The sequence below is a fragment of the Gracilinanus agilis genome, chromosome 1, assembly GCF_016433145.1.
Source record: "Gracilinanus agilis isolate LMUSP501 chromosome 1, AgileGrace, whole genome shotgun sequence".
NCBI lineage: Eukaryota > Metazoa > Chordata > Mammalia > Didelphimorphia > Didelphidae > Gracilinanus > Gracilinanus agilis.
The window spans coordinates 797,500,965-797,528,702 of record NC_058130.1 but is presented as its reverse complement, the minus strand read 5'-3'; the positions used below and the strand labels follow the sequence as shown (position 1 = coordinate 797,528,702).

The window sequence follows — 27,738 nt, the reverse complement described above, 5'->3', positions numbered from 1 at the left end:
TTAAACATTGCCTCTAGAATCCCATTTATTCTTGATCTGTGCCTGGGTATTCCTCTCTGCCTTCAGAAGGATCACAAAGCATTTGGGAATAAAAATGCATCCCAGCAACCCTGCACTGGAGGCCAAGATGGAGAAGATCTCCACAGTCACCATGGCCTTCCCTTTGCTGCTCTGATAGGTGGGCACAAAAGAGGCCCAGACACTGCAGAACACCAGCATGCTGAAGGTGATGAACTTGGCTTCATTGAAGGTGTCAGGCAGGTTCCTGGCCAGGAAAGCCACAGTAAAGCTCGCCAGGGCCAGAAGGGCCATGTAGCCCAGGACACAGTAGAAGACAAGGATGGAGCCCTCATTACATCTAATGATGATGTGGCCATATTCAGAGTGAGTGTCAGCCTCTGGAAAGGGGGGAGCGGTACCCAGCCAGGTGCCACAGAGAATCACCTGAATCCCTGAGCAGATGAGGACAATGTAGTTGGACACTCGAGGATGCAGGAATGTGTGAATCCTGCTCCCTGGTCTAACACCCCTAAAAGCCAGAACCACGATCATGGTTTTGGCCAAAATGGAGGAAACAGCCACTGTGAAGACAACAGCAAACACTGTTTGTTGGAGGAGACAAGTGACAGTGGTAGGACGGCCTATGAAGAGCAGAGAGCAGAGGAAGCAGAAGATGAGGCAGATGAGGAGAGTGTAGCTGAGAGTCCTATTATTGGCTTTGACTATGGGGGTGTTTTGGTACTTCACAAAGATCAACAGAACCAGAGCAGTCAGCAGTGAGAAGGAAACAGCCACAAAGACCAGAGTCATGCCCAATGGTTCTTCCACATTCAGGAAGGTCACAATCTTGGGGAGGCAGCGGTCTCTCTGCTTGTTTGGATATTCAGTCTCTGGGCACTTTGTACACTGCTCTGCATCTGTAGGAGAGAAAACAGGACTCAAAGTTTAGATTCAAAGAATTCTCCCCATTCCCAGATAGAGGCAAGAGCCATGAGAGCTGAAGCCATTCCTTCTGCCTCTAAAGGACACAGAATCCCCTTTCCTTAGAAACTGGAGTCCTTTAGCATCCAATGGAAAGCTTGCTTCTGTGTCCAGTGTGCTCTGCAACAATGATTCTAGATGCAGATTGTCTGCAGTAATCTTTCCATATTCTTCCCAGCTCCTTGTGGGCCTCCTCCCATAATGAATTTTATGCATTTCACACATATTTTGTAGTTGCCAACATGTATGTTCATGGTATCTCCTCCATTTGGAATAGAAACTCTCTTAATACAAGATTGATTTCCCTTTTTTCTTTATACCCCTATCATTTATCAATAAGACTGTCACATATTAAATGGCTGTTGATTGATTGATTGATGATTTATTGAACAGCTGACAGCCTTCTCATGACAAAACCTTTATTTTGTATGGTGCTGCTAATTATCAGGAACATAATATACTCTTTTAAAATTATTATTATTATTATTCCCTCCCTCTATCATAAAAGGTGTTATCTGGTAGAAGAATATGTCTATATAAGCTATATCTTTCTTATTTCCATTTTCACTTCATTCTCTGGAGGTAACATTCCCAATTTATTCTTCCAGTATTAGATATCGAGGTTTGTGTCATGTTCTTTTGGTTCTACTCACTGGGTCAAAGGGTTAGAACTCTCTGGACATAATTGCCAATTCTGGTCGGATCAGTTCATAGTTCAACCAACAGGGTTTAGTATTCCCATTTTCCCACATCTCATTCAACATATGTCAGTTTACCCTTTTGTCATTTTAGCCAATCTGATGGGTGTGAGATATCTTAGAATGCTTTGGGTTTGCATTAATCAGTAGCAATTTAGACCATTTGTTCATATATATACATATATATGGCTTTGGTTCCTTCTTACAAAAAATTGTCTGTCCATATCTTTTGCCATATATGAAGTGCAAGATGGCTCTTATTCTTAATACTTGGATAAAGTGTTCTACATATTTTAAGTAAGAGACCTCTGAGATCTTGCCTACAAAATTTCTGATCCTTCTCTCAATTTTCTGCTTTTCTTCTAATCTTGGCAATATTTATTTTATTTGTACAAAACTTTTTAAGTTTAATGTACTCAGAATTATACATTCTACATTGCACAATGTTCTCCATTTCTTGTTAACTCACAAATTCCTCACCTATCCGTAAATCTGATAGGTAAAGTGCCCCCTGTTTTTCTCATTTACTTACAAAATCTCTTATGTCTAGATCGAGTCTCCATTTTGATCTTATCTTAGTGAATGGTGTAAGATATTAGTCAATACCTAGTTTCTGTCAAACAATTTTCCAGCAGGCCCAACAATTTTTACTCAGTAGTAACTTTTTATACCCCAAACCTGGATCTATCCATTTGTTAAACACAAACTTACTCTAATTTTTTACTATTGCTTTCTGTTTGTCTTGCTCCATTGATATTCCTTTCTATTTCTTGGTCAATACCAGACAACTTATAATACAACTTAAAATCTGATACTGCTAGAGTTCCTGCCATTATTAAAAAAATAATTCTTTTGACATTCTAGATCTTTTGTTTTTCCAAGTGAATTTTGTCATTATTTTTTTCAGCTCAATATTTTTTAGTAATTTAATTAGGTCATTTAATAATTTAGTTTAGATAAGACTCTCATTTTAATTCTATTGACTCTGCCTATCCATGAGCAATCAATATTTCTCCAATTATTCATGACATTCTTTGTGTAAAAAGTTTTATAATTATGTTCGTAGAGTTTAGGTGATGGTTTCGGCTGGTATATTCCTAGTTATTTTATTCTATCTATACTTATTTTAAATGGAATATCTCTTTCCGTTTCTTCTTACTGGACTTTGTTAGTAATATATTAAAAAGTACTGATAATTTATGTGCTTATTTTATATCCTTCTACTTCACTAAATTTATTGATAGATTCAATTTTTTTACTTGAATCTCTGGGATTTTCTTCATATACCAATTCCTCTTGTTGTAATGAGGGTATAAAAGGTGGATCTATGAAGGAAGTTGGTAAGTCTGTAAGCAGTCAGGAAGCTAATGTGGCTTAGTCTCAAGCTGTTTACTGATGGTACTGAATGTAGGAATGAACAAGTACCAGTGCCAAAGCCAGCCAAGGGATTGATGTAATTTCCCTTGGCAAGGACTAAACCCCTTTAAGAATATTTCCCTTCAGCCTTTAAAATGGCTGAGGAAGTAACTCCTATTGGTCAACAGAGAGATTAGACAGGAAGGGAAGTGTGGTGCTTCCTGTCAATCAGTAATGGAGTTACTCTGCCTCCCTCCTAGAATCTTGAACAACAGACTACTTAGATCTGAGTTCAAGGTAAGAATCACTAGTTCATACGTTAAAGTAAGTTTTATTTGAAAGGTTGATTAGGGAAAAGGGATTGGAGAATGGGTTAGGAAACCTAAGAATCTAGTCTAGTACTGCCTTCTTGATCTAAGTTCAGGATGTTGATGAATTTCCTTGCTATGATCTTCAGTTGTCCCAAGGGACCAGCCCTGGGACAGAAATAAATGATCTCTTGATGGAAATAATAGAGCAACCTCTTGCTAGGGTATATCTACTTGATGTTCCTATTGGGTCAGCAGAGTTCTCCTAAACCTACCTAGCCTAGGAAACTAAGACCCCACGTTCCTCCTCATGTCCACCCTGGATCCCCAAGGGGTAGAAGTGAAGGTGAGAAGAGAAGTAGAGAAAGAACAGAACCCAGCCCTGGGCTTTATATACCCTGGGTCCAACTGGCAGGTGGTACTTGCCCTGTGGCTCATGTCATGGTCAACATTCCAACCAGGGCAACTGACAGGTTGCCCCAAACAAACATGACAATGTTAATCCTGGCAATATTATTCCCATATTACAAAAAGAAACTATTTCAAGGTTTTAAGGCCTTTAAAAAAGTTTGTATTCATATATGGCTGCTTTTCAAAATTAATTAATTTTTTTTAACCCTTACCTTTTGTCTTGGAGTCAATACCGTGTATTGGCTCGAAGGCAGAAGAGTGGTAAGGGTAGGCAATGGGGGTCAAGCGACTTGTCCAGGGTCACACAGCTGGGAAGTGTCTGAGACCAGATTTGAACCTAGGACCTCCCGTCTCTAGGCCTGGCTCTCAATGCACTAAGCTACCCAGCTGCCCCTTTCAAAATTAATTCAACCGGTACTGCAATAACAAACCCTAATAAATCTATGTCTCAAGAAGTACCAGAACAAATGAGGCTATTGGTCCAGGTTGTGAAACAAGAGGGTAAAGAGCTAGATAACCACACTATTCTCCAACTGGAGATTATTGAAGCTAAACACTTGGGAACTGACACAATGGCTAATAATAAGAAGGCAACAGCAAATATTAGGGCTACTGAAGACAAAGCTTCAGGGACTGAGACCACTGTCTCTGTGCTACCCATAGTGGACAGAACTATCTTACAACTGGGGGATGGCATTGTACATGTGAAATCTTACAAAGCCTTTACCCCCAATGACCTAGAACTCCCCTGGCATCATTTCCCAAAATTCTACCTCTCATCTTATAAGTCAATAAAAGAAATGAAACAGGTGTTAACTCTTTTTAATCTCAGTTTTGATGATATAGAATTTTTGCTGGGAGAATTCTATTCACTCTCAGAGAAGGAGAAGTTTTTGAATGAGACTAGGACCAATCCCAATTTAACTTCGTGGCCTACTTTTCATCAAGATCTGGAACTTACATAGTGTGGAAACATGCGATACTTGGTACAATGTAGAACAGATCTGTTGGAAGCTATGGGTCTGCATGCTAAATGTCCAAATTTGTGGTCCAAGTTTGAAAACCTTAGACGGGAGAAGACAAACACTCCAGTAATTTCTTGGACAGGCTTATTGAGTTGGCAGAAATAGTTCTAGGCCTTAGAGACTTCCAAGCTCCAGAGGCAGTTGATCATACTAGGAGACAGTTTGTAAAAGGTGCTTTGCTGCCTATCCAGATACACTTTAGGCAGAGCTGTCCCCAATGGGAGACATTGTCTCTAGAGGAGATTCATCAACACGTATCCTATAAATAGTTTTAGTTCTTGTCTTATCCCACCCCTTTCCCTTCTGTTTCTCTGTACATTAAGAAGACTTTTACATAGCTGGTTATATGTTATTTCTTTAACTGAGATCAGATGAGAGTAGAGTTCTAGTTTTGGCAGTCCTCTACTCCCTCTTCCCCTTCTCTGTGTCAGTTTTTCCACTCATTCTTTTTTTTATATGAGATAATTATTCCATTCTACCTCTTCCTAGTCTATTTTATTATTATTTTTAGGTCCTTCCACTCTTTTCAGTTCTACCTCAAACATCTTTCTATATATGCTCTTTGAAATTACCCAGGTATTGATGTCATTCTTTAGAATTTTAGATGACCTTTTGTCATATAAGAAGTAAATAATTTGACTTCTTGGGTCACTTCTAATAGGTCTTTTATATTTACCTTCTTATGTGTCTCATGGATCAGATTTTTCTACTGAGTTCTTGATTTCCCCCAAGAAAAATCAAAACTCCTTTATTTCATTATATCTCCATTTTTTTCCTTTGCGTGATTTTGCTCAGTTTTGCTGGGTGTGTCATTTTTGGTTATAAAGGAAATTCCTTAGATCTTTGAAATGTTTCATGCCCTTACATTTTTAATGTTAAATCTGATAAGTCTCTTGATATTCTGACTATAGTTTTGCTGTGTTTAATTTTTTTTCTTGTTTATGAGTTTCTGGATCTCTTCTTCCATTTGGATGATTTTCCTTACATAATTTTCTTACTTTTATTTCTTTCTTATTTTTTTATTGTTCTTTTTTTCTAATTTTTTCCTCAACCTCTCTCCTTTTGTTTTTGCTTTTCCAAAGACTCTTTTGGAGCTTGTGACTATTTATTGTTTTTCTTTGCTGCTTTAGAAGTAGGTTTTCATTGTTCTCTGAGTTTGAATTCAGGTCTTCCCTGTCCCCATAATATTTATGCATAGTTGGGTTCTATCTACTTTCCTTACTGTTTTTTTTTTCTTTTAGTAGCCAGGCCAATTCCCACAAGTTTTAGCATTATGCTAGAGTCCAAGTGTTCCTAGGGAGTGGGGAATGGTACCTCAATTTTCAGGATTTTTTTGTGTTTGTTATCTCCTGGGCTCTAATAAATTCTTCCATTTCCTATAATCCAGGGTCAGGTGTAATCTCTGGTATTCCTGCTCAGGCCCAGTCTGTATTTGACCTGAGGTTTTCCAACCAGAGTCCTCCAGCAGTTCTGCCACCCCAAGCTGTCAGTTCACCTCTCCCCTGTTTCTCCCAGTACTCCCCACAAAGTCAAAAATAAATCCACAGATTCACTGCCAAAAGGAGCAAAAGCAGATAAGAGTCAGGAGTGAAGCTGAGTAGTTGAGGACAGAGACTCCATTCTCCTGATTAAGGAAGCACAGCCAACAGCCAGCCCCTCAGCAGGTACAATGGCCATTTTGCTCTCCCTCCTGCATCCTTCTCTTTTGATGTCACTCACTGGGCTCGAGCAGGTGTCAGGTCCAGCAGCTTGGGTCCTGAAGTCATTCCCTGGTCAGTGGTCAATGCTCTGCTGTAGTTCAACAGGAATCCCTGTGGCCTACCCAGCCCCTCCCAGGTTTTGCCTCCTACTGACTCCCCAGGTCTCTGCCTCTGGAACGGAGTTTCCAGGTCTAGCAGACAGCTGAAGCTGATGAAGTCTTGCTTCTTGTTGATTCTGTGGTGTTTGCTCTGGGTGAATGGTCAGTCCTCAGCTGTGGATGATCTTTGGGGGGGATCTCTGGAGCTGAGGTGCAACCAGACCTTCTGCAGGTGGCCTCTACCAGCCTCTGGCCTTGGTATGGAGGTTTCAGGATGGTGGCTATTCCTGCCCTCAGAGCTGGCTGCCCTTTGATTTTTAGTGTTTGCATCATGGTGAGATGGAGGCCAAGGAAGTCAGAGACCTTGTTCAGGCCTAAATCCCCAGTGGAATCCCCCATTCAGTCACGCCACTTCCTGTGATCAGCTTTTGTTCCTCTCCAGGACACAGATGCACCCCACACACATCCGTCTGTCTGGACATTCCGGACACCAACTGCTGCCTTCATGAGAGACCAGGGAAATTCAGTTCATCAGAGAAATGAGGCAATAAGTAATCTTTCCTTCTCAATGACACTCCTCATGCAGTGGGATCAAAGATGCCAGGATGCAAATCTTGATTTCAGGCCATTCCTCTGCTGCTCTTTGGCCAGGATGGTGTGGAGGCTGCAAGCAACTCTACCAGGATAACTTTGGGTTTGTTTCTCTGCCAATGAATGCAAGAAGGGAGTTCCCTGCAGAAACTCACTCATGTGCCCGGAGATCTCCCCCTCTGCGCATGGCGTACACTCAAAGCAGCAGGCAGCCTCCCCATCCAAAGGGGTCTTCCTGAACCCAGGACCACAGCTGTCACTGCATACTCCACGGGGAACCTAAGACAGTCACAGGAGAGGGGAATAAATATCTTTGACTGAGAACAATGGAGGTTTGGGGCTGAAAAAGGAGGCTTCTTTTCTACGGGTCCTCTGCTTCAGCAGCCACTTCCAGAGACAGCTAAAGGACAGTGTAGATGGAATACTGATCATGGAGTCAGGAAGACCCAAATTCAGATCCAGCATGTATGGTTTTCTGGTAATCAATTAGATAGCCAGTGACAGGGATCTACATTGAAATCTTTGGCAGTGGTGGGGGTGAGGGAGAGAGGGAGCTCTTTTGAGAAGAATTTGTCTATGGGCTGGAGGATAAGAATTCATCTGTTAATGAAGTAAATTGTTCATTAACATTTGTTTATTGGGAAATATCAGAACCTGTTCTCTGATTTCTTTAAACATGGATGAGAACTCATTTGGTAATGAGTTATATAGCAGATGGACAAGAGAAATTTGATAAGATTTGACGAATTTGATGGGATTGTTGACTATTACTTGTAAGAGTCATAATCCTAAAATCTGGCTGCCTATATCAAGAGAAATGAGATTTATAACTGCTTCCAATGTGAAGGTATTAGAACATATCCCAAATGAGATATCTGGGCCCTCACCCCACACTTGTTACTAGTTGTATTATCTTGATTAACTTTTGGATTCTGGGGACTTCATCCCTGATAAACTAACTAGATTAAACTAGCTGGCCTTGCTCTGAAATACTGTGATTATGACGATAAGTTGAACAGTAATCACTCAAAGTGCTGAACAAAAGTTTTTGAAATACATAAACTCTCATTTAATCCATTTCCTTCTAATCTGCAAGGACCTTAGAGTTGAAGAGCCTGAAAAGGGATGTGGCAGTTTAAGGCCGGGTAAGAGGATAAAAGGCCTTCAGAAAAACAGCCTATTCGGGAACATTCAGAGAAAGAACCGTGGGGGCAGAAACACAGAAGAAAAACAGATGACCAATCATGTGGTTCAGTGGGGATGTGATTGGGGTTTTGATGTTAAAGGATCGCTCTAATGAAAATATGAATAACATGGAAATAGGTTTTGAATGATACATGGATAACCCAGTGGAATTGTTTGTCAGCTCCAGGAGAGGAGAGGAGAAAGCAGTGTGTGTTCTGGGGGGATCATGAATCATGTAACCATGGGAAAATATTCTAAATAAAAATAAAAAAACCTCACCCTGGCAAGCCTGGAAAAAAACCAATCCCCCCAAAATAACAACAACAAAAAGAAATAGCATTAGTTCTTAAGTTAGAGGGACTGAGTTTAAATGCACCTTAAGTATGAAGAAACTTACATCTTGTATGATATAGAGGAAATCATTGAACTTCCATAGACATCAGCTTTCTCATCTGTAAAATGAAAGGTTTTGCACTAAGTAGCTCCTAAGGTCTAATCAAGATCAAGATCTATCATCTTATTTTGAAGGTATCCATTGGATATTTCCTCTTTATTAGCCTTCTCAAAGTGGAGTAAACTTAGTGAGGTCAGAATCCTGCCTGGGGTTAGGAGAGCAAAGGTGACATGTTACTTGTCCCTGACTTACGCATTCACCACCTCCACACTCTGCCTCCTGACCAATTGTGAAATCTAAACCGAATGAAGCTTTTAGGACAAGGCACCAGAACATCTGGAGGCCTCCACGTCATCTGATGAACTGAAGTGACCTAAAGGGATTCATCGCCTTCAGTCCCAAAGGGCTATGACCATGCAAAGGACACTGGGCTTGGAGACGGAGGATCTTGAGAAAGGCTTGACATTTTGAGGTCTCATTTGACTCATCTGTAAAACGAAGTGGTTAAGTTAGCTAACCTTTTATTTCTCTTCCTCATCTATCCATTATAATGATAATTCCTTCATATTTTGGCAGCAATTACTTAAATGTTTTTTATACCTTTTCAGTCAGAATTTTGATGGAAGAGAAGGGGAAAATAGGAGGTACTTTGCTACAGAGGGAGAGCTTTTGAGCCCAGAATCAAAGAACCTGGTTCAAAAGGGACCATGGAGAGGTGGAACCAAGATGGTAAAGTACCTACAAGAAGTACTTGATAAATAATGAATGAGTGACCTTGGAATACCATATTCAAGAAGGCAAAAGTTTTAGTTGAACCCCCCAAAATTATTTTCCCAGCAAAACTAAGTATAATCTTAAAAGGAAAAAAGACAGACCTTTAATGTAATAGGGGACTGCAACCTGTTATTCATAATAAAAATTGAGCTGTATAGAAACTATGACTTCTAACATGAGTCAAGAGAACAACAAAAATGTAAAAAAAAAGAATAATGAAAAAGACTGACGAAACTTAAGCAGCTGATGTTCGAATGTGGGGAGATGATCATGTGTCACCTTGTTGCCCCTGAACTTTATTATTAGGGTTCACAGAGGGAGACTTACAGATAATGTCATGGAATGAACCTGGTATGGCTTGAAGATCTTAAAAGAAAAATGGAAAGCTAGGAAGAGGAATACATTAGGTAGAAAAAGGAATAAAAGGTCAGGGGAAATTATCTGTCATGATCAGGATGCAAAAAAGTGCTGTACAGACAAGGAACAGGGATGGAGAGAGGCTCATACTTCAAGGTAATTCATATGATCTGCTCAGAAAAGAAGACAATAACAAGAGGGAGAATGAGGAATTAGAGAGAAGGTAGATGAAAGGAGAGATAAGGTCTAAGCAAAATTAATGGTAACTAAGGTTACACAAAAGTATTTATATCTCTTTTTGAAGTTGAAAAGAAAGGGAATCTGTGAAGGCATCAATAAACTGAGGATTGACTGAAAAATTATAGAAATATACATGTATATGTAATTAGAATAATTAGAAATATAAATATAAATCTTTATTTCCATAATTTGTTCAGTCACATAAAATATGATATAGGTGCATGTGTTATAAATATTATTGTGTTGTAAAAAAGGATGAAGAAATTATTTCAGAGAAAATATAGGAAACTTGTATGAATTATGCCAAGTGAAGTGAGTAGAATAAGATGAACTAAATATAAAAACAATAAAAAACAAAAACAAACTTTGAAAGAATTTGTTTAGAATAAAATTTCTTTAGTTAATATGGATTCCAAAAAAAAATTTTAAGCCCTTACCTTCAGTCTGTGTATTGGCTCCAAGGCAGAAGAGCGGTAACGGCTAGGCAATGGGGGTTAAGTGACTTGCCCAAGGTCACACAGCTGGGAAGTGTCTGAGGTCAGATTTGAACCTAGGACCTCCTGTCTCCAGGCCTCGCTCTCAATCCATTGAGCTACCCAGCTGCCCCCCAATATTTTTATAAAATATTGGAAAACATTAATTGCTCATGAGTAGGCTGAGTCAATATAACAGGAATGAAAATGCTATGTAAATTACTTATTCAATGCCATACCAATTACACTATTAAAAATATTTTCTAGTGCTAGAAATAATAACAGAATTCATCTTGAAGAACAGCAGATCAAGAGGATCAAGAGAATAAATTTTAAAAAATGAAAGAAGGTGGTATGTACTTACCAGATCTCAAATTGTATTGGAAACCAGTAAACATCAAAACAATCTAGTACTGACTAAGAAATAAATTGGTAGATCAGTGGAATGAATTAGGAATTTAATACACAATAGTATATGGCTATAGTAATCTAATGCTTGGTAAACTGAAAGATCCCAGCCTTTGGGACAAGAACTCACTATTTGACAAAAATTAGTAGGAAGACTGGAAGAGATTATGGTAGAAACTAGGTATAGATCAATACCTTATATAATATACCAAGATAAGGTCAAAATTGGTGCATGACTTGGATATAAAGGGTGATATAATAAGAAAATTAGGCATTTTGAAGTAGTTTAACTTTCTGATCTATGGATAAGGGAAGAATTTATGACCAAATAAGAGAGAAAGCACACATTATGAGATGTAATATAGATAATTTTGATTATATTAAGTGAAAAGTTTTTGCACAAACAAAATAAATACAATCAATATTAGAAAGGAAACAGAAAAATATTTTATAGCAAATTTCTCTGATACAGACCTCATTTTTGAAATATTTAGAAAACAGAGTCAAATTTATAAGAACACAAGTAATTCCCCAATTGATAAATTGTTAAAAGATATGTACAGGAAATTCTCAGAAGAAGAAATTAAAACTATCTTTAGTAATATGAAAAATGTTCCAAGTCACTATTAACTAGAAAACTGTGAATTAAAACAACTCCAAAGTACCATCATATACCTAACCAACTGGCTAATATGATGAAAGAGGAAAATGATAAATATTAGAAGGGATGTGGGAAATTTGGGACACTAATCCACTTGCTGTGAACTGATGCAACCATTCTGGAGAGCAGTTTAGAACCATGTTAAAAAGATCATAAAAATGAGTGTATATCTGTATCCAAAATAGATTGAAGACAGGGGAAGAGGACTTGCTTATCAGAAGATATTAATAGCGGTTCTTTTGGTGGTGTTAAAGAATTGGAAACTGAAGGAATGTTCATCATTTGGGGAATGGCTGAACTAATTGTGGCATATGACTATAACAGGATACTATTGTGCTATAAGAAGTGATGAACAGGGCAGTCTCAAAAATTGGGGATGGCTTCTATGAAGCGATGAAGTAAGCAGAATTAGGAGTTGGACATGGTAAAAGCAATAATGCAAACTTGATTATCAGCAAGGCAAGAATGGCAGACAAGTCTACGGGACTTATGATGAAAAAAGATTATCTGTTACCATAGACAAACCCAATGGAGTTTGAATGTAGATTAAAGCATGCCATTTGTCATTTTATTTTCTTCATTAATTTTTTCCTAGTAGGAGAGATATGTGTCTTCTTTCAAAACATGATGATCATAGGAATATGTATTGCATGATAGCACATTTACGTCCCAGATCATTACCTGCTCCCTCACAGAGGGGGGAGGAGGATAGTGAGGGAAAGAATATGGATCTCAAAATGTCAGAAAACAAAATTGCATTGGCATGTCATTGGCATGGAAGTCTAAAATTGTATTGGCATGTAATCTAGAAAAAATTAGAGGAATAAAATGAAGAATGAATAAAGAACAAAGAATAAAAGGGAAAAGGACCAGTTTGTCTGAAAATATTTATTGGAACAATGAATTTGGAATTGTAATGATGTCCATCAATTGGGAAATGGCTGAACAAATTTTGTTCTATGATTATAATTTATCGTGCTATAAGAAATGATAGGCAGAATGATTTTAGAAAAACTTGGAAAGACCTATGTGAACTCAGGCAAAGTGAAGTGAGCAGAACCAGAACCCTGTAACTGGTAGCACTGATACTGTCCAATGACCTGCTCTGAATAGCTCTGCTATTCACCACAATGCAACCATCCAAGAGAATTCCCAAGGTCTCATGATGAAAATGCTATGGAACTCCAGAGAAAGAACTGATGCAAGTTGAATGCAGATCAAAGCATACCATTTCCAATTTTGTTTTCTTAGTGTGTTTTTTGGTTTTATTTTGTGTGTTTTCTCCCACGATATAATCAATATAGAAATGTGTTTTGTTTGATCTCACCTGTACAACCTAGATCGAATTGCTTACTGTTTCAGGAAAGGGTGAGGGAAGGGAGAGAATTGAGAATTTAAACTTTAAGAAAACAAATTCTAAAGATTGTTATTCCATATAATTGTAAAAAATAAAATGTTGCCTAAGAATGTTTCTGACCTTTGAATCCTTCCAGCCCCACATGATGGCCTCCTCACAGATGGTGAAATCTTGTCCAAGCGGAGCCGTGGGTACAAACTGCCCCACTTTCACCAGACCATCGTTCTCTTTAGCAAAATACATATAGTTCATAATGGCATACTGAGCCTCCGGTCTTCTGTTCTCATCCACAAACACCTGGTCCCCAGCACTGTTGGTAAACTGGGTGTTCCTCAGGAAGGAGTGGAGCTGCAAGGGAAGAGACACAAATCCTCATGACCGGGGATGCCTGAGGGAAGGGCTCCCCTGGAAATAAAACCCAAGTCTTAGGGGAGACAGCAGGCCAGCTTTGTCTTCTGATTTGGAGGAGGGACCCAGAAATGAACCTCTGGAGCTCACAGCCTCACTTCCAGCCTCCAGGTCCTCGATCTCCAGTTCTACCTCCACTTCACCAACTCTTAATGCTTTTTTTGAAATCAAATCTATTGATTTTTCCTTTGCAAGACCTCTTCAATATGCTCCCCTCCTCTCCTCTGATCCTGCCTCAACCTCATTCCTTCACGCTTGGACTGTTAGATTACAGGATGTAGGAAGTGGGAGGAAATTTTAACAACTGAACCTATCACTGACCAGTGAGTGTAGAGCAACGTTCCTCATGACTGCTTTGGAACTGACTGCCTCAGTGACATTTTCTAAACCCATACCTAAAACGATTCACCATTGAAAAGTCCCTAAAATGTCATCTAGGAGCTTCGAGGTGGGTCACTGGATGGAGAGTCTATACTTCTTTACCCCTTCTGCTCTCGTTTTTCTCCTCTTGGGAAAACCAAAGCACGTTTCATCGTCTTCCACGTAGCAGGTCTGGCTCCTTTGAGTGCCCTCTTCCCCTGGCCAAGCTTTCCCAGTTCTTTCAACAGAGGAAAGAAGCCCCTCCGCTCAGCAGTCTTCCAATAGTCTTCCTCCAACTTAATGAACAAATGCTCACTATCCACATCCTTCTTAAAAAGCGGCTGCCATATTTGAACGCAGGACTTCACACCCAGGAATCGCTTATGCACACTCTGTGCTTCCATTAGTGTTGTTCAAGGCCCCTCATCCTGTTACAACCACAGCCCAAATATATCTATACCATATCTAAACAGTGGCCACCCATCCAATATTACCTGCCAAGAATGAGGTCCTAAATATTCTTCATCTGCCATTGAACTTTTCTCCAATTTTCTCATAAACATTTCATGGAGAGCCCAAGCCACAGCATAGATGGTATTGTGCATGGTGTAACTCAAGCCAGTTATAGACTTATCAAAAGAGCACAGAGGCAAAGTCTTTGAGGAAGCATTTGATGAACATGTTTCTTGCTGCGTGATTTCCCCTTCATCCGGGCATCTAAAAGCGGAGAGCCAGAATGACCTAAGTAAAATATCATCTGGGTATTTAGAAGGTGTTGCTGCCTTCACAGAAGCCTTGAACCCAGGAATTTCACTTGTCAAAAGTGAAAATATGAGCGCCCCGTGGAAAGCGTGACCTTCAATGTAGAAGTTTCTCCTGGTTACATCCCAGTGAGATGTGGCAATCCATACCTTGTGTATTGAAAATAAAGGCATTTCTGAGTTTCTCAGAATCATTAAGGAATCTGTATCACCATGGATGACAATCACTTTGGTGGATGATGTGAAGATCCTGGGCATGAAGGCCTCCTGGGATTCTGTGTGTCTTCTCTCAGTGAAAGGGATCTTCTCTGTGAAGGACACACAAACTCCATTCTTTACCATTTCTGCTCTCATTTTCCAGAGGAATTGCTCACCTCTCATATCATCTGTTGCAACCAGGCCTATCCAGTTCCATTGAAAATGTACAATTAAGCGGACAACACCTTTGGGAAGAGAAGAGTCTTTGGGGGCCATCTGGTAGAGGGAAGGAAACTGGACCTTGTCACTAAGAGTGGAATCGAATGGACCATAGCTGATCTGGTTGGGGAAAAAACACGAATCAGTTGGACCCATGATAACGATTAGACAAGGGCAGCCAGTGCCACAGAGGATCGGTGCCTGGCCCATCATGAAGATGACTCATTGTCCTGCCTTCGAATGTGGCCTCTGCCACACAATAGCTGTGTGACCCTGAGTCCCTGTTTGCCTCATTTTCCTAAGAAGTGGCGCACAACTCCAGTATTTCTTTGCCATGAAAACCCAGAATGAGGTCATAAAGAATCAGTCAAAAGGCTAAAAGGGACTAAACAAAAATGGTGAGAAAACTGAAGCAAAATGTAAATTTTTTTCATTGGCATTTTTGTTTATAAAAAATTACGTAGCTTTTAGTGTACAGTTTGATATAATTGTAATTTTAATCTCTGAAATTGATTTCAAAAGGAACCAGAATATACTTTTCTACATATTCATTTCTTTGTTGGCCCACAGTAGCTTTCTAGATTGAAGCTGTTATACTTTATTTAATTCGGTTTCTATTTGAAATAATAGAAAAACACATGAATGGTATAGTTTTTAATTTTAGAGGAAGTACCACTCACCCATACACGTTTTTGTTGTTGTTGTTCATTTGTTTTCAGGCACATTCGACTTTTCATGATCCCATTTGTGGTTTTTTGGCAGATCTGAGCCAAACAAGGTTATGCGACTTGCCAAGAGTCGCACCACTGCTAAGTGTCTGAGGCCAAATTCGAACTTGTTAAGAAGAATCTCCTTCACTCCAGATCCAGCACTCTATCCACTGCTGTCCTGTGGTGTTTGGTTTTTAAAAAAACTGGATTTAAATGTTGTATTTCAAACAAACAAGAAAATCCAATTGTTTTATCATGAACCTGGAATGTGGATTTTGAGTTACTAAAATAGGAATCTGAGAGTGCCGAGAAAAGCATTTATGGGATCTCAAACAACCGACACTGAAAAGTGATTCCCACTATGAAGTAGCGTAATAGCAATTTCTGATAAGAAAATGGAGAGCAGGCTGAGTGACAACCAACAGCTTGGAATTCAGACCTTACCCAGATGCCATGAGTCAAGGGGCAAAAGTTGCTGCCAGCACTATAAAAAGGCAGGAGCTGAATCAAACACTCTCTCACTCATGAGAAGGGGACCTGGGCAGTGGGTGGGTAGGCCAATCAACCTGCTTAAGTACCTGTATCCTGTTTCAGTGATTACCACATCATCAACTACAGAAGAGAGCTGAGATACAGGTATAAAAATTACCTGTATATGAAGAAGCACATCATCCACCTCAATCCCCCTGGTCAGGGCCAAAGGGGCCAGGCCTGACCAGGGCCAGAGAGAGGAATCTCTCCAGGCAACAGTTAGAACCTGACTAGTCACTGACCAACAAATCTGATTATCTCTAGTCTAGCCCAGATTCCCAACACCTTCTTCCTCACCCTGATTCCTTCCCCTGAGTTGATTACAATTAAATCCTTAAAGCTTATTTAGGTGAAGGCTGTGGTTATTCTAAAGATTGGCTTGATATCCTTTGTATCTAAGGGGAAGGGAAATTCCCAGGCTGAGACAAAATGGCAGTCACCACTTATCCACTCATTATCAACATTATCCATCAGCCTCACCCCTGGGCAAGTAACCAGAGAAGCTGGGAGATTCTATTCCCAGCTTCTCACTTAATCACTTATTCCAGGGCACTGTTAGGTGGGGTTTGGTGTTCAGCTGAGCTTCACATATTGTGGGAGCTGGTGCTCACTACCACCACTTGGTGTTCACTTGGGCTTCCCCTCCCCACTCAGATTAGGTCATTAGACCATTGGAGGACCTTGGGCCACCTCTCTATCAGGCTCTATCCAGTAGCACCGGACCACCCATCACAGTAGCTGAGTAGCAGACTTTCAGTCTATCATTCAAGATCTTCAAGGAATATGACCTTACTATCTGTAAAGCCTGCCCATTCTACCTCATGTATAATTTATATAGGTATAATTCTTAGGAATCAAAAGATATTTTAATCTCAGTTAAATTTCCCTTTTTCAGTAACTTTCCACAATTGTTATTGATTCTACCTTGCCAGACCACACAGAACATATATCATCTCTTCTCCACATAACAGATTTCAAATATTAGAAAACAGCCATCATGGCCCCTTTGAGCATTTGCCTCTCTACAATTCCTTCTCCACTTCCTTCTACAACAAATCCTCCTATGGCATAGACTCATGACCCTTCATCACCCTGACTAGAGGCTCTCTGTGTCCTTTATGTATGGATCTCCAAACCAAGCACAATATCCAGTCTGAAGTCTGAGGTCAAGCACCTCCTTAGTCCTGGGAGCTATCCTTTCTTAATGGAGCTCAAAATTACCTTTGCTTTATGACTTTAAAATCAGCAGTATCATCCATAATGAATGGAAGGATGGATGAATGTATGGATGAAAGAAGCATTTTAAGTGCTTACTCTTTTCCAGGCATTTTGCAAAGTATAGAGATACTCAAACAAAAATCAATATAGTCCTTCCTTCTATTACCATATATTTATATTATACAAAAGACAGAATATTGACTGGGAATGGATGTTTTGGTCTTTGATGTCATTGGGATGACGAGTGGAGAAATGGAGCTATTTGTTGTCATGTGTTTTCCACGAATGGTAATGTTGATTTGATTGCTTTGTCCATAGCTAGAGGTAGAAATCAATGAGTATTAGGAAGGGAAGAGAAATTTCCAAGAATTTCGAATATGTATAGGATCTAGTTCAGCCTAGATATGGAGAAGTATTCCTTATAAGAAGTCTATAATTTGGACTTTCTGATTGGAGGCTTTAGGAGCACAGAGGCAAAGTCTCCAAGGAAGATAGTGCAAATAAGCTTGGGCTAACCATACCCAGTAATTGGTTTACATGAATGTGATATTGAGTTTGTAATCCACTAAAATTTATTTTTTTAAAACCCTTAACTTCTGTGTATTGGTTCCTTGGTGGAAGAGTGGTAAGGGTGGGCAATGGGGGTCAAATGACTCGCCCAGGGTCACACAGCTGGAATGTGTCTGAGGCTGGATTTGAACCTAGGACCTCCCAACTCTAGGCCTGGCTCTCAATCCACTGAGGTACCCAGCTGCCCCTAAAATCTATTTTTTAAAAGAAAAACTGCTGCCTAACTCTACATGCCCATTCTATGCTAGAAAAGGTGACTTAAAAACAAATAACCCAAGTAAAAGGTTTTAGATTTATACCTGTTGAATTTCTCCTTTTTTAGTTTTAGAACATCATGGGCTGTCAGGTCGCTTTGGACCCTGATTCTGTCATTCATTGTGTTATTTGTAACCTCAATATTTATCTCGTTTTCATATTTAATAATAATACTCTCTCTATCTTTATCAGGGGTGTGCATAAACATGTTAAACAGCAGAAACAGAGCCCTTAGAGGCTACCCTGATTACTTATTGCACCCTTAACTTTGAACAAATTAACACTAACCCAATATTTCAAACAACCAATCATTACCATTGTATAGTCTGTATATATACTTCTATTATTGTATACTATACATCACTCTATTGTCTCCTTGAGAATAACATCATATATTTTATTAAATATTTTTGCTAAATTGGGTTACCTTTTTTCCCCAAGTGTGGCTTTTCTTGAAACTAAATAGAGTTTTTATTTTTTCGTATTTAATATGTGGTTGTCTTCTCAGTGTTTCTTACTGGTGATCAAGACCACTCATATCAATATATAGATATAGATATGCTCCTTACATATAATTATTTTCACATTTTTTTATTTTCATGTCCTGTTGGTCTGAATATCAGTTGCATGTTTAAAAGTTGTTTTTTTTTAAATACACAATTGCAACCTTAAAATCAAATTGCTCTAGATGATAGTCAGGTATTATACATCTTACCTGCATTACATTATTAAAAGTACTAAATATTGGACACATAAAGTAAGGGAAATATCTGAAGAGAAGAAAAGAGAATAGGAATAATGCTGATTATGCTTACATTAAAAAATAACAGCTAGAAAAATCAAAAGAAAAAAGTATCAAAGTAAAATAAAATCATAGAGAATTCAAAAGGAGAGAATGTTGATATTCGCACACATGTATAATTGACACATTTTAAAACAAATTGTAAACAATGTGGACTGAATGGTTTAGCACATTATTTTTTTTTTGCATTTGTATATTTAAATATTTTTGTTGGTGACAATGGTTATTAAGTATATAATAAGAAATTTTAATGTGAATCTTTACAAAATTTCAAAGTTTACGAAATTACAAAGATCAAGCAAGATTCCAAAGAAAAGATATGAGAAAATGCCCCTAACTCAGACCTTCAATGAAGACTACATATAATGCAAAAAAAAAAAAAAAAAAGAGCCCAGAGTCTTGGTTGGATATGGAAGAAGCCAAGGTCACCCACTGCAACACAAGTCATTACCACCCGTCTTCTCTTTTCATTTGCTACTGGACTTTGATAATTCTGCAAGAGAGAGTGAGTTTGATGATTTTTTGTTCTGTCTCACTTCAATCCACTGTGCATACCTTTTGTTCCAGTAGTACCACTATTGGATCTGTATCCCAAAGAGATCATTTAAAAAGGGGGAATGGACCTAGTTGTACAAAAATACTTACAGCAGCTCTTTTTGTAGTGACAAAGAGTTGGAAACTGGGGAGATGGCCATCACTTGGGGAATGGCTGAACAAATTATGGTACATGCTGGTGCTAGGATACTATTCTTATGGTAAAAACTGGGGGGTTAACTTACATATTTATCTGGGTTCAGAAGGGTGAGTAGGAGACAGGAATGGACAATAGTCTGGGACCATATAGGTTAGGGAAAACTGGGTTTAGCTATTTGTGGAATGGCAGTTGACAGGAGCGATAGTTGGGCCTTAATTTCACACTGATCCACCTAGCCAGGGAGTCTGTAAAACCAGCAAGTGAATGACAAGAAGGTTTATAAACACAGGTTTAATTAAAGGAAAGCATAGTCTAAGAAGGTAAAAGGGGGTTCTATTCTACCAGTCTATGGGCAAGCCTCAGGGACAGGGAATGGACTTATCTACACTAAGCTAGAAACTATAGCAGGGCAGGGCTCTCTTTGTGGTGCAAAGAATTGGAAATTGAGAAGATTTCTACCCATTATGGAATGACTGGATAAGTTGTGGTATATGATTGTAATGGAATACTATTGTGCTATAAGGAATGATGAGCAGGACCACTTCAGAAAAGTCTAGAAAGACTTATATAAGCTGTTGGAAAGTGAAGTGAGCAGAACCAAGAGATCGTTGTACACAATAATGGCAATGTTGTATAATTATCAATGATAGATAACATAAATATTCTCAGTAATACAGTGAACCTTGAGAATTCCAAAGGACTCACAATGAACAATGTTATCCACCTCCAGAGAAAGAGCTGCCAGGATCTGAATACATATTGAAACATAGTATTTTTGCTTTTCTTATTTTGTTTTGGGTTATGTTTTCTGTCACAATATAATAATATAGAAATAAGTTTTGAATGATTGCTCATGTATAAACTACATCAAATTGCTTGCCTTCTCAGTGAGGGGAGAGTGGAAGGAATAGAAGATAGAATTTGAAACTCAAAATTCAAATATATGAACGTTAAAAATTGTCTTCTAGGGGCAGGGAGGTAGCTCCGTGGATAGAGAGCCAGACCTAGAGATGGAGGTCCTGGTATCAAATCCGGTCTCAGACACTCCCTAGCTATGTGACCTGAGCAAAAAAAAAAGATTTTTTTCATCTGAAAACTTAACCTGCATTAGCTAGCCCTTTATGCTCTTCTGCCTTGGAACCAATATACAGAATTGATTCCAAGGCAGAAGGAAAGGGTTATAAAATTTTTTTTAATTCTTTTCTCCTGTCATGGGAAAAATCAAATGTCATTTTTAAAAGAGAAGAGTATTATTGACTACACAGATACTAAACCTGAAATTAATTTTAACAATTGCATTTCACCAATGAAGTTTTGCCCATAGGAGCTGATAGATGTGACCATTCAGATGGATCTAAGATTTATCAATTTGTTCTACTCCTTTCAGGTATTTTCTCTTTAATAGCTCATTGAATGCAATCAAGAAGGACAACGCTATTTCCTCTCTTCCCTCCCTTCCTTTCCCTATTTCAGGGCTCTTTTTGGCTCCTTTTTCCTACCTCCATCAGTGCTAAGTATTTGGGAATATAAAGAAAGGCAAAAAAGTGGTTTCTGCTCTCAAGGAGTTCACAATGAAATAGAGGGGACCTTCACCCCAACTCCTCCACATGGGGAAGTATTGACTCATAACCAGGGACTCCCTTGCCCCCTAGGGAAATCCTATTGAGAGGGATCCCAAGGAATGCCAGAAACCTGGTGATGGAAATGAGGCAGAGAGAGTGGAAAGGGAAGAGGAGATATGTTGGACTAAAAAGGAACTGAGTTAGGGTGCTCTGATGGAATCTGCCATGAAAGAAGTAGCCAGTGGTAGGAAGTGGTGCTGGAAGCTGTACCAGCAGCATCATATTAGATCTCTCAAGCCACAGAGAATAATGGGGATCAGGCAAGTGGTTAGAAGGATGGCAAAGGGGGCCTGTGTGCTCTCACTGGCCACAGGAGCAGACACTGCTTGGATACTTTATTGTTTTTGCCCCCTTCTGGCCCATAGTTCAATGGTGGGGCCCAGTATTTCTGGTGATGATGGAGCAGGACCTTGAGGAACAGGGGGATCGTGGGAACTGAGTACAAATAGTGCTCACTGCAACAAGGTATCAGAGGCCCAATGATCACATCTCACTTTAGATCACACCCACTTGGAAGTACCAAAACCTATAAAACCTCTACAACTACCTCTGTAAACAGTGGTTTGAAAAAACCTGAGGCCTGGGACAATGGTCCCATCCAACACTAGGACAGAGGCAGAATTAAACAGGAAGTTAAAAGTTAAGAAACAACCTGGAAAAATGAGAAAACAAAATAGAACACGACTATTAAATTTATCTCCGGGGACAGAGAAGATAAAGGTACAAACATTAAAGTTCAATAATGGACCGTGTCCTGATTCTGTCTTGTGAGGAAAGTTTATTCAGTTGTGGAAAGTGGGAGAAAACCTTACTGCATTGTGTGAAGCTAGCCCCGTATGGCTTGAAAACAGGACCAGCTCTTCGTGCTGTTTGAAAATTCTTAACTAAGAGTTTCAGTTTTATTTACCCAGAAATTCAGGCAGATCCTAAGAGTGATGCATGAAGTTTGCCCATATTTGTACTTCTCAAGCAACCCATATGTCTTATCTGAAAACTGGTCCCATACTGATCCATCAGTTATTGTTTCCTTGTTCCCTTGATTCTCTACAAATACTTGGGGATACCTCATTTCCTGAACTCCAGGAATTGTACCAGTTCACTTTCCTTCTCCCACATTGGAAAGTCTTTGTCCTATCCTACAATTAGAAACCAGATTACCTAATGTTGTATTGTTTCCTTTTAAATCATTAGCTTTATTTATTTTTAACACATAAGTCTGTTTCCCCTGTTTTCTGGCTCCACCTTTACACTGAAAAAGGGGCTTGATGATGATTTGTTAGGCAACTGGCTCACTAACCTTTGCTGCTTAATAAATTGTTATGCTCACTATATCAAACCTTTCTTTCTTCAGTTATTTCATATTTTGCTTGTTATATAGATTTTGTAACATGATAAAAAGGGGAAATGACAAATTGGAAGGGGGCTGTGGGAAAATTGGGACCCCGACGCACTGTTAGGAGAGTTGTAAATTCATCCAACAATTCTGAAGAACAATTTGGAAATACGATCAAAAGGCTTATAAAACTCTGCATACTCTTTGGCACAGCAATATTGCTACTAGGTCTCTACAAAATGAAATGAAAAACGAAGTGTACTTAAATGCGCATTAATAATATTTGTAGCAATTCTTTTCGTGGTGGCAAAGAATTAGAAATTAAGGGATTGCCCATCAAATAGGGAATGATTGTGCAAGTCTGGGTATATGATTGTGATGGTATATTATCGTGCTATAGTAACTGATGGGAGTATAGTTTCAGAAAAACATGAGGACACTTGTGTGAATTGAGGGCAAATGAAATGAGCAGAATAAAGGGAGCATCGTCTGCAGTAATAGCACTACTGTAATGATGATCAGGTGTGAGGAACAGAGCTTTTGTGATAAAAAAAAAAAACAAAATGAGGTCCAAAGCTCCCTCCAAGGATGTGGGCTCTTGTCATCAAAGGACCTTTAATGAGAAATGCTATCCACTTCCAGAAAGAGAGAACTAAGGAACTCTGAGTCCAGCTGGAAGCATATTCCCTCTATTTACTTTCTTTTTCTTTGGTTTTCTGTGCTTGATTTTGTTCAACAGGGCTGATATGGAAATAGGTTTTGAATGACTTTACATGTATAACTGAAATATTATTTGCCTTCATAAAAGGTAACTGATAGAGGGAAAGGGTGAAAAAGAATATGGGGGCAGCTGGGTAGCTCAGTGGATTGAGAGCCAGGCCTAGAGACGGGAGGTCCTAGGTTCAAATCCGGCCTCAGACACTTCCCAGCTGTGTGACCCTGGGCAAGTCACTTGACCCCCATTGCCTACCCTTACCACTCTTCTACCTATAAGTCAATACACAGAAGTTAAGGGTTTAAAATAAAAAAAACAGTTTTAAAAAAAATAATAAAAAAAAAGAATATGGAACTTCAAAGTTTATTTATTTTTCTCTTAAGATATTTTTTCTGCAATTACATGTAATTGCCATGTGAACATTCTTTTTTTAAATTTGAGTTCCAAATTCTCACCCTTTTTCTGGCCTTTGATTTTTGTTCTCTGAGGTCTTAAGCAACCTGATATCGGTTTCACAAGTGCCACCATGGAAAGTGTTTTTCCAAATTTGTCCTTTTGTGAAAGAAAATCTGAAGATAAAATGAGAAAACAACAACAAATGGAGAAAGACAGTGAAATATAGAATTCTTTGGACTGAATTCAGACTCCATCAGTCTTTTCTCAGGAGTAATTTGGGATAGTTTTGCATTATGGTATTGCTGAGAAGAGCTAAGTCATTCGCAGATGTGCTTCATACAATATTGCTGTAACTCTTTATTGTGCTCTCCTGATTCTGCTCACTCCACTCTGCACAAGAGTATTCCATTATAATGATATACAAAGACTTTATTCTGCCATTCCTCAATTGATGAGTAACCCCATCATTTTCCAGTTATTTGTCACCACAAAATAGCTTGTACAAATAGGTCTTTTTTTTTTTTTAATTTTGGGGGAAAGCAGACCTAGTAGTGGTATTGCTGGGTCAAAGGGAAGGCATGGCTTTATATCTCTTTAGACATATTGGTTCACATTTTAAAGGATCAAATTTTAAATAAAAATGTTAATGTAATTGTGAAATATTTAAGGAAGTAAAATATATTTAAAAAAAGAAGTGAAAACAACTGAAATGTTTGCTGTAACTGTACATAAAAGGCCTGATGCACATCTACTGCTTTTCATGAGAAAATGGAAAATAAAAAAGCATCAAATATAAGTCAGACTATTATGGTTCTCCATATCTAATCCACTCAGCAGATGAGACCTCAGTAACTGTAGCCAGGCACAATTAAAACATGATGTCTATTCATCAAGAGGCATAAAAATTTCTGCCCAACCACCTGATACTTCTTGCCCAACCTTCAACCATAAGATTGGGCTCAGCCATTAAAATAATGTTCATTGACCTCATATTAGGAGCAATGCCATGTCTCACTAACCTTGACCACTATTGTTTGATATCAGAGCATCAGATAAATACTCAGACATCACACGATAAAGGAACCAGCCTGATTGGAGAAGTAGACACATCCCTCCTCCTTACCTGCCATACTGGTTCCTATCATAATCAAGACAAAACAATCCTAGAATGGACATTCTTCCTTCTCCAGAGCTGTATGGTTCAGTGCCTAGGGTGTTCAAGTAGTGTCAAGAAGACCTGGGGTCAAATTCTGCCATAGGAACTTATTAGCTAAAGATCTTGGGTGAGTAACAACTGTTCTCAATAGTAGTGTCCTCTTCTGTATAATGGGTGTAATAATAGCACTTGCCACATGCATTTGTTGTGACAATCAAAAATACTTATGTAAAACATTTTTAGAAGCTTAAAGCACTTAATAAATACTGGTTATTGTTGTTTTTGCTATTATTCTTATTTTGGTTGAAAAAAGGCAAAGAATATGTCAGGTTCAATATCACTCACCTGTGGAAATTTGTAGAGGTTGAGCAGGGTGGACATCTGGACAGAGAGAGTGGATGTGCCTCCTCCAATAACAGCAACAGTCCTGTTCTGCTTCCTGCAGCTGTAGTTAGGGATGAACTGGTATTGCCCAGACAGCCACCTCAGGGAGCTCTCCAAGGTCCTCGCATCACTGTGGTAGGCATTGTAGACCTGGAATCCCAGGGAAATGTTGGGCAACAGTTTGGGATCCCTGTTAATCTCCTTTATAGCATCTATTAAAGCCAGGACCTGCTGGGTATTTTTAAACAGCCACCTGTGGGATCGCATTTCATAGAATAGAGCAAAGATTAAAAAAGAATACTTTTCATAAGGAAAAGTTCCCCAGATATATGAGTCAAAATGAAAGACTTCTAGAGTTGTGAGGTAATTTCATTGTATTAAAAATACTCCCCCATGGGCTTTTTTCCTATATCCTTCCCTTCTTGGGATTTCTGACGAGGGTCTATTGGCTTTTAATTCTAATGGGACTCTGCCTGACTGAGCCACTCTCTCATTCTACAAACAGATATTGAGCATCCAGTATGTACTGAATCCCATAGAAGATCTAGATGGTCCTTGACAATAGAAAGTGAAAGAAAGAGAATAAATATAGCAGTCAGTGTGGTAGAAGGTGGCAGGAGATATGTTAAAGGTGAATAGCATTGAGATCTAAGGAAGCTGGGCAGAGCAAGACCCCATCGCCCTGGAGATAGAAGGGAAAGTTTCATGAAGCTCATTATGGGATGATCTTGATATATGGGTATTTTGGAAAGATGTCATCCCAAAGGAGGAAATGACAGAAATAATACAGATGTGGAAATAGAGGTCCTGCACATTTAGACCATCAGTATTTTACTCAGGTCCTGTCTGATATTTTCAGGGAAAGGTGAGGTCCTCGCTAAGCCTTCCCTCTATCTTCACTTCTTTATCTTCCCAAACCAACTCTGAGAAGTGTAGAAAAATCAAGATCATTTCACAGATGGTGACTTAGTGCCCCCCTTTAAGGGGAAGCTAGTTAGTAGAGTGTTTAGAGCATTGGCCAAGAAGTTAGGATGACTTGAGTTCAAATCTGGCCTCTGACACTTAATAGCCATATAACCCTGGGAAAGTCACCTAACCCAGTTTGTCTGAGTTTCCTAATGTATAAAATGAGCTGGAGGAGGAAATGGCAAATAATTCCAGCACCTTGCAAAGAAAACCCCTATTAGGGTCAGTAAGTGTCTGGCATAACTTAAACAACTGAATGACAGCAACCAGATATTTACCTGAGAAGCCAGGAGGTAAGAACAATTACCTCTATTATTCTTGGCAAAGTTTTAAAAATAAATCTACCTTAGTAAGATTCCTCCAGCACATCCTGACAGCTCACACAATCTAGATTTGTTTTTATGGAAGAAGGTGATGAGCATGGCAGAATCTTTCGTCCTGCCTATTACTTAATGTGATAGTGTTCACAGAATTTGCTATTTTGAAGTCCCTTCTTAGTATTCTGATAATATAACATCCTGTGTCCATTTCTTTCTCTCTTTCTTCATTTCCCTTTGAATTATAACCAGGGAGGACTGAAAGAGAGAACCTATTCTCACCAAGAAGAAATATTCTTAATACCAAATTCAAGATTACAGACAGTCTAAAAGTCCATGTTGGTTAGAACAGATTTTTCTTTAAGGTTTCTCTAAGGGATGACAGATCTTTCTTTTCCCTCTAATAAAAAACCACAAAATCCACTGAGTTGATGAGAAAAGAAGATAAGCAATGATTAAAATGATTTAATGATTTTCTCTGTTAGACAAAATAGACACAAGAATATATTATTTGTGAGGAAAGAAAGGCTTGTAAAGGAAAATAAGGGAGTTTAAGGAATTAAAACAGTGAAAGATCAATCTACAGAAACATCTGGCTACAGGAAGATACAGAAGAAGAAGCCACAATATTCATCTGCCAAAGGGCCATCCAATGTATCTCCTAGTGACCAAAGTCCTGAGAATGAACCATTTTAGGGGGAGCAGGGAGGAGGAGGAGAAGAGGAGAGGGGTTTTCTCTGTCTGGCTTTAGAACTCCATTTCACACAGAAAAACAGACAAGAATGTAAGAGATATCTAGAGAAGGGGGGGAGAGCCCCCATTGTCTCACGATTCATGGGTCTCCCCTTCTGCTCTATGTAGAAGGACCTCTTTTTAATTATCACAGTCAAAATGAGCTCTGACAGATCTGGAGACACTTACTGGTAAGTCTCACAAGGTTTGTTGGGAGGCCTTTGAAACAGTTCTGCCGTCATTAATCTATTCACTTCAAGTGAGAACAAGGATAAAAAGACCCCAATCACCAGGTCCCCATCGTGGGAAACAACGGGATTAAGCTGGTGGAAGCAGGGGGCCTTCTCTGTCCTCTGCACTGAGCCTGGAAGCAT

The 27,738-nt window shown here is 39.0% G+C and overlaps 1 protein-coding gene across 1 annotated transcript; it reads right to left on the bottom strand.

Moving 5' to 3' along the window:
- LOC123232504 (vomeronasal type-2 receptor 26-like) lies at nucleotides 1-27,738 on the bottom strand. The gene is made up of 6 exons (XM_044658955.1): nucleotides 27,554-27,738; nucleotides 25,311-25,602; nucleotides 14,280-15,083; nucleotides 13,138-13,365; nucleotides 7,324-7,447; nucleotides 1-917 (listed from the first exon to the last, which is right to left on the bottom strand). Exons 1-6 carry the CDS (start codon nucleotides 27,736-27,738, stop codon nucleotides 1-3), a joined length of 2,550 nt encoding a protein of 849 aa, XP_044514890.1.

Bases quoted from the DNA above. Each gene is read 5' to 3' on its own strand.
- LOC123232504 (XM_044658955.1), bottom strand. From the start codon at position 27,738: ATGCTTCCAGGCTCAGTGCAGAGGACAGAGAAGGCCCCCTGCTTCCAC. The intron at 25,603-27,553 runs GTAAGTGTCTCC...GCGATCCCACAG, and splicing joins AAACCTTGTGAGACTTACCA to GTGGCTGTTTAAAAATACCC. The intron at 918-7,323 runs GTGAGTTTCTGC...TCTCTCCTACAG, and splicing joins GGAGATCTCCGGGCACATGA to ATGCAGAGCAGTGTACAAAG.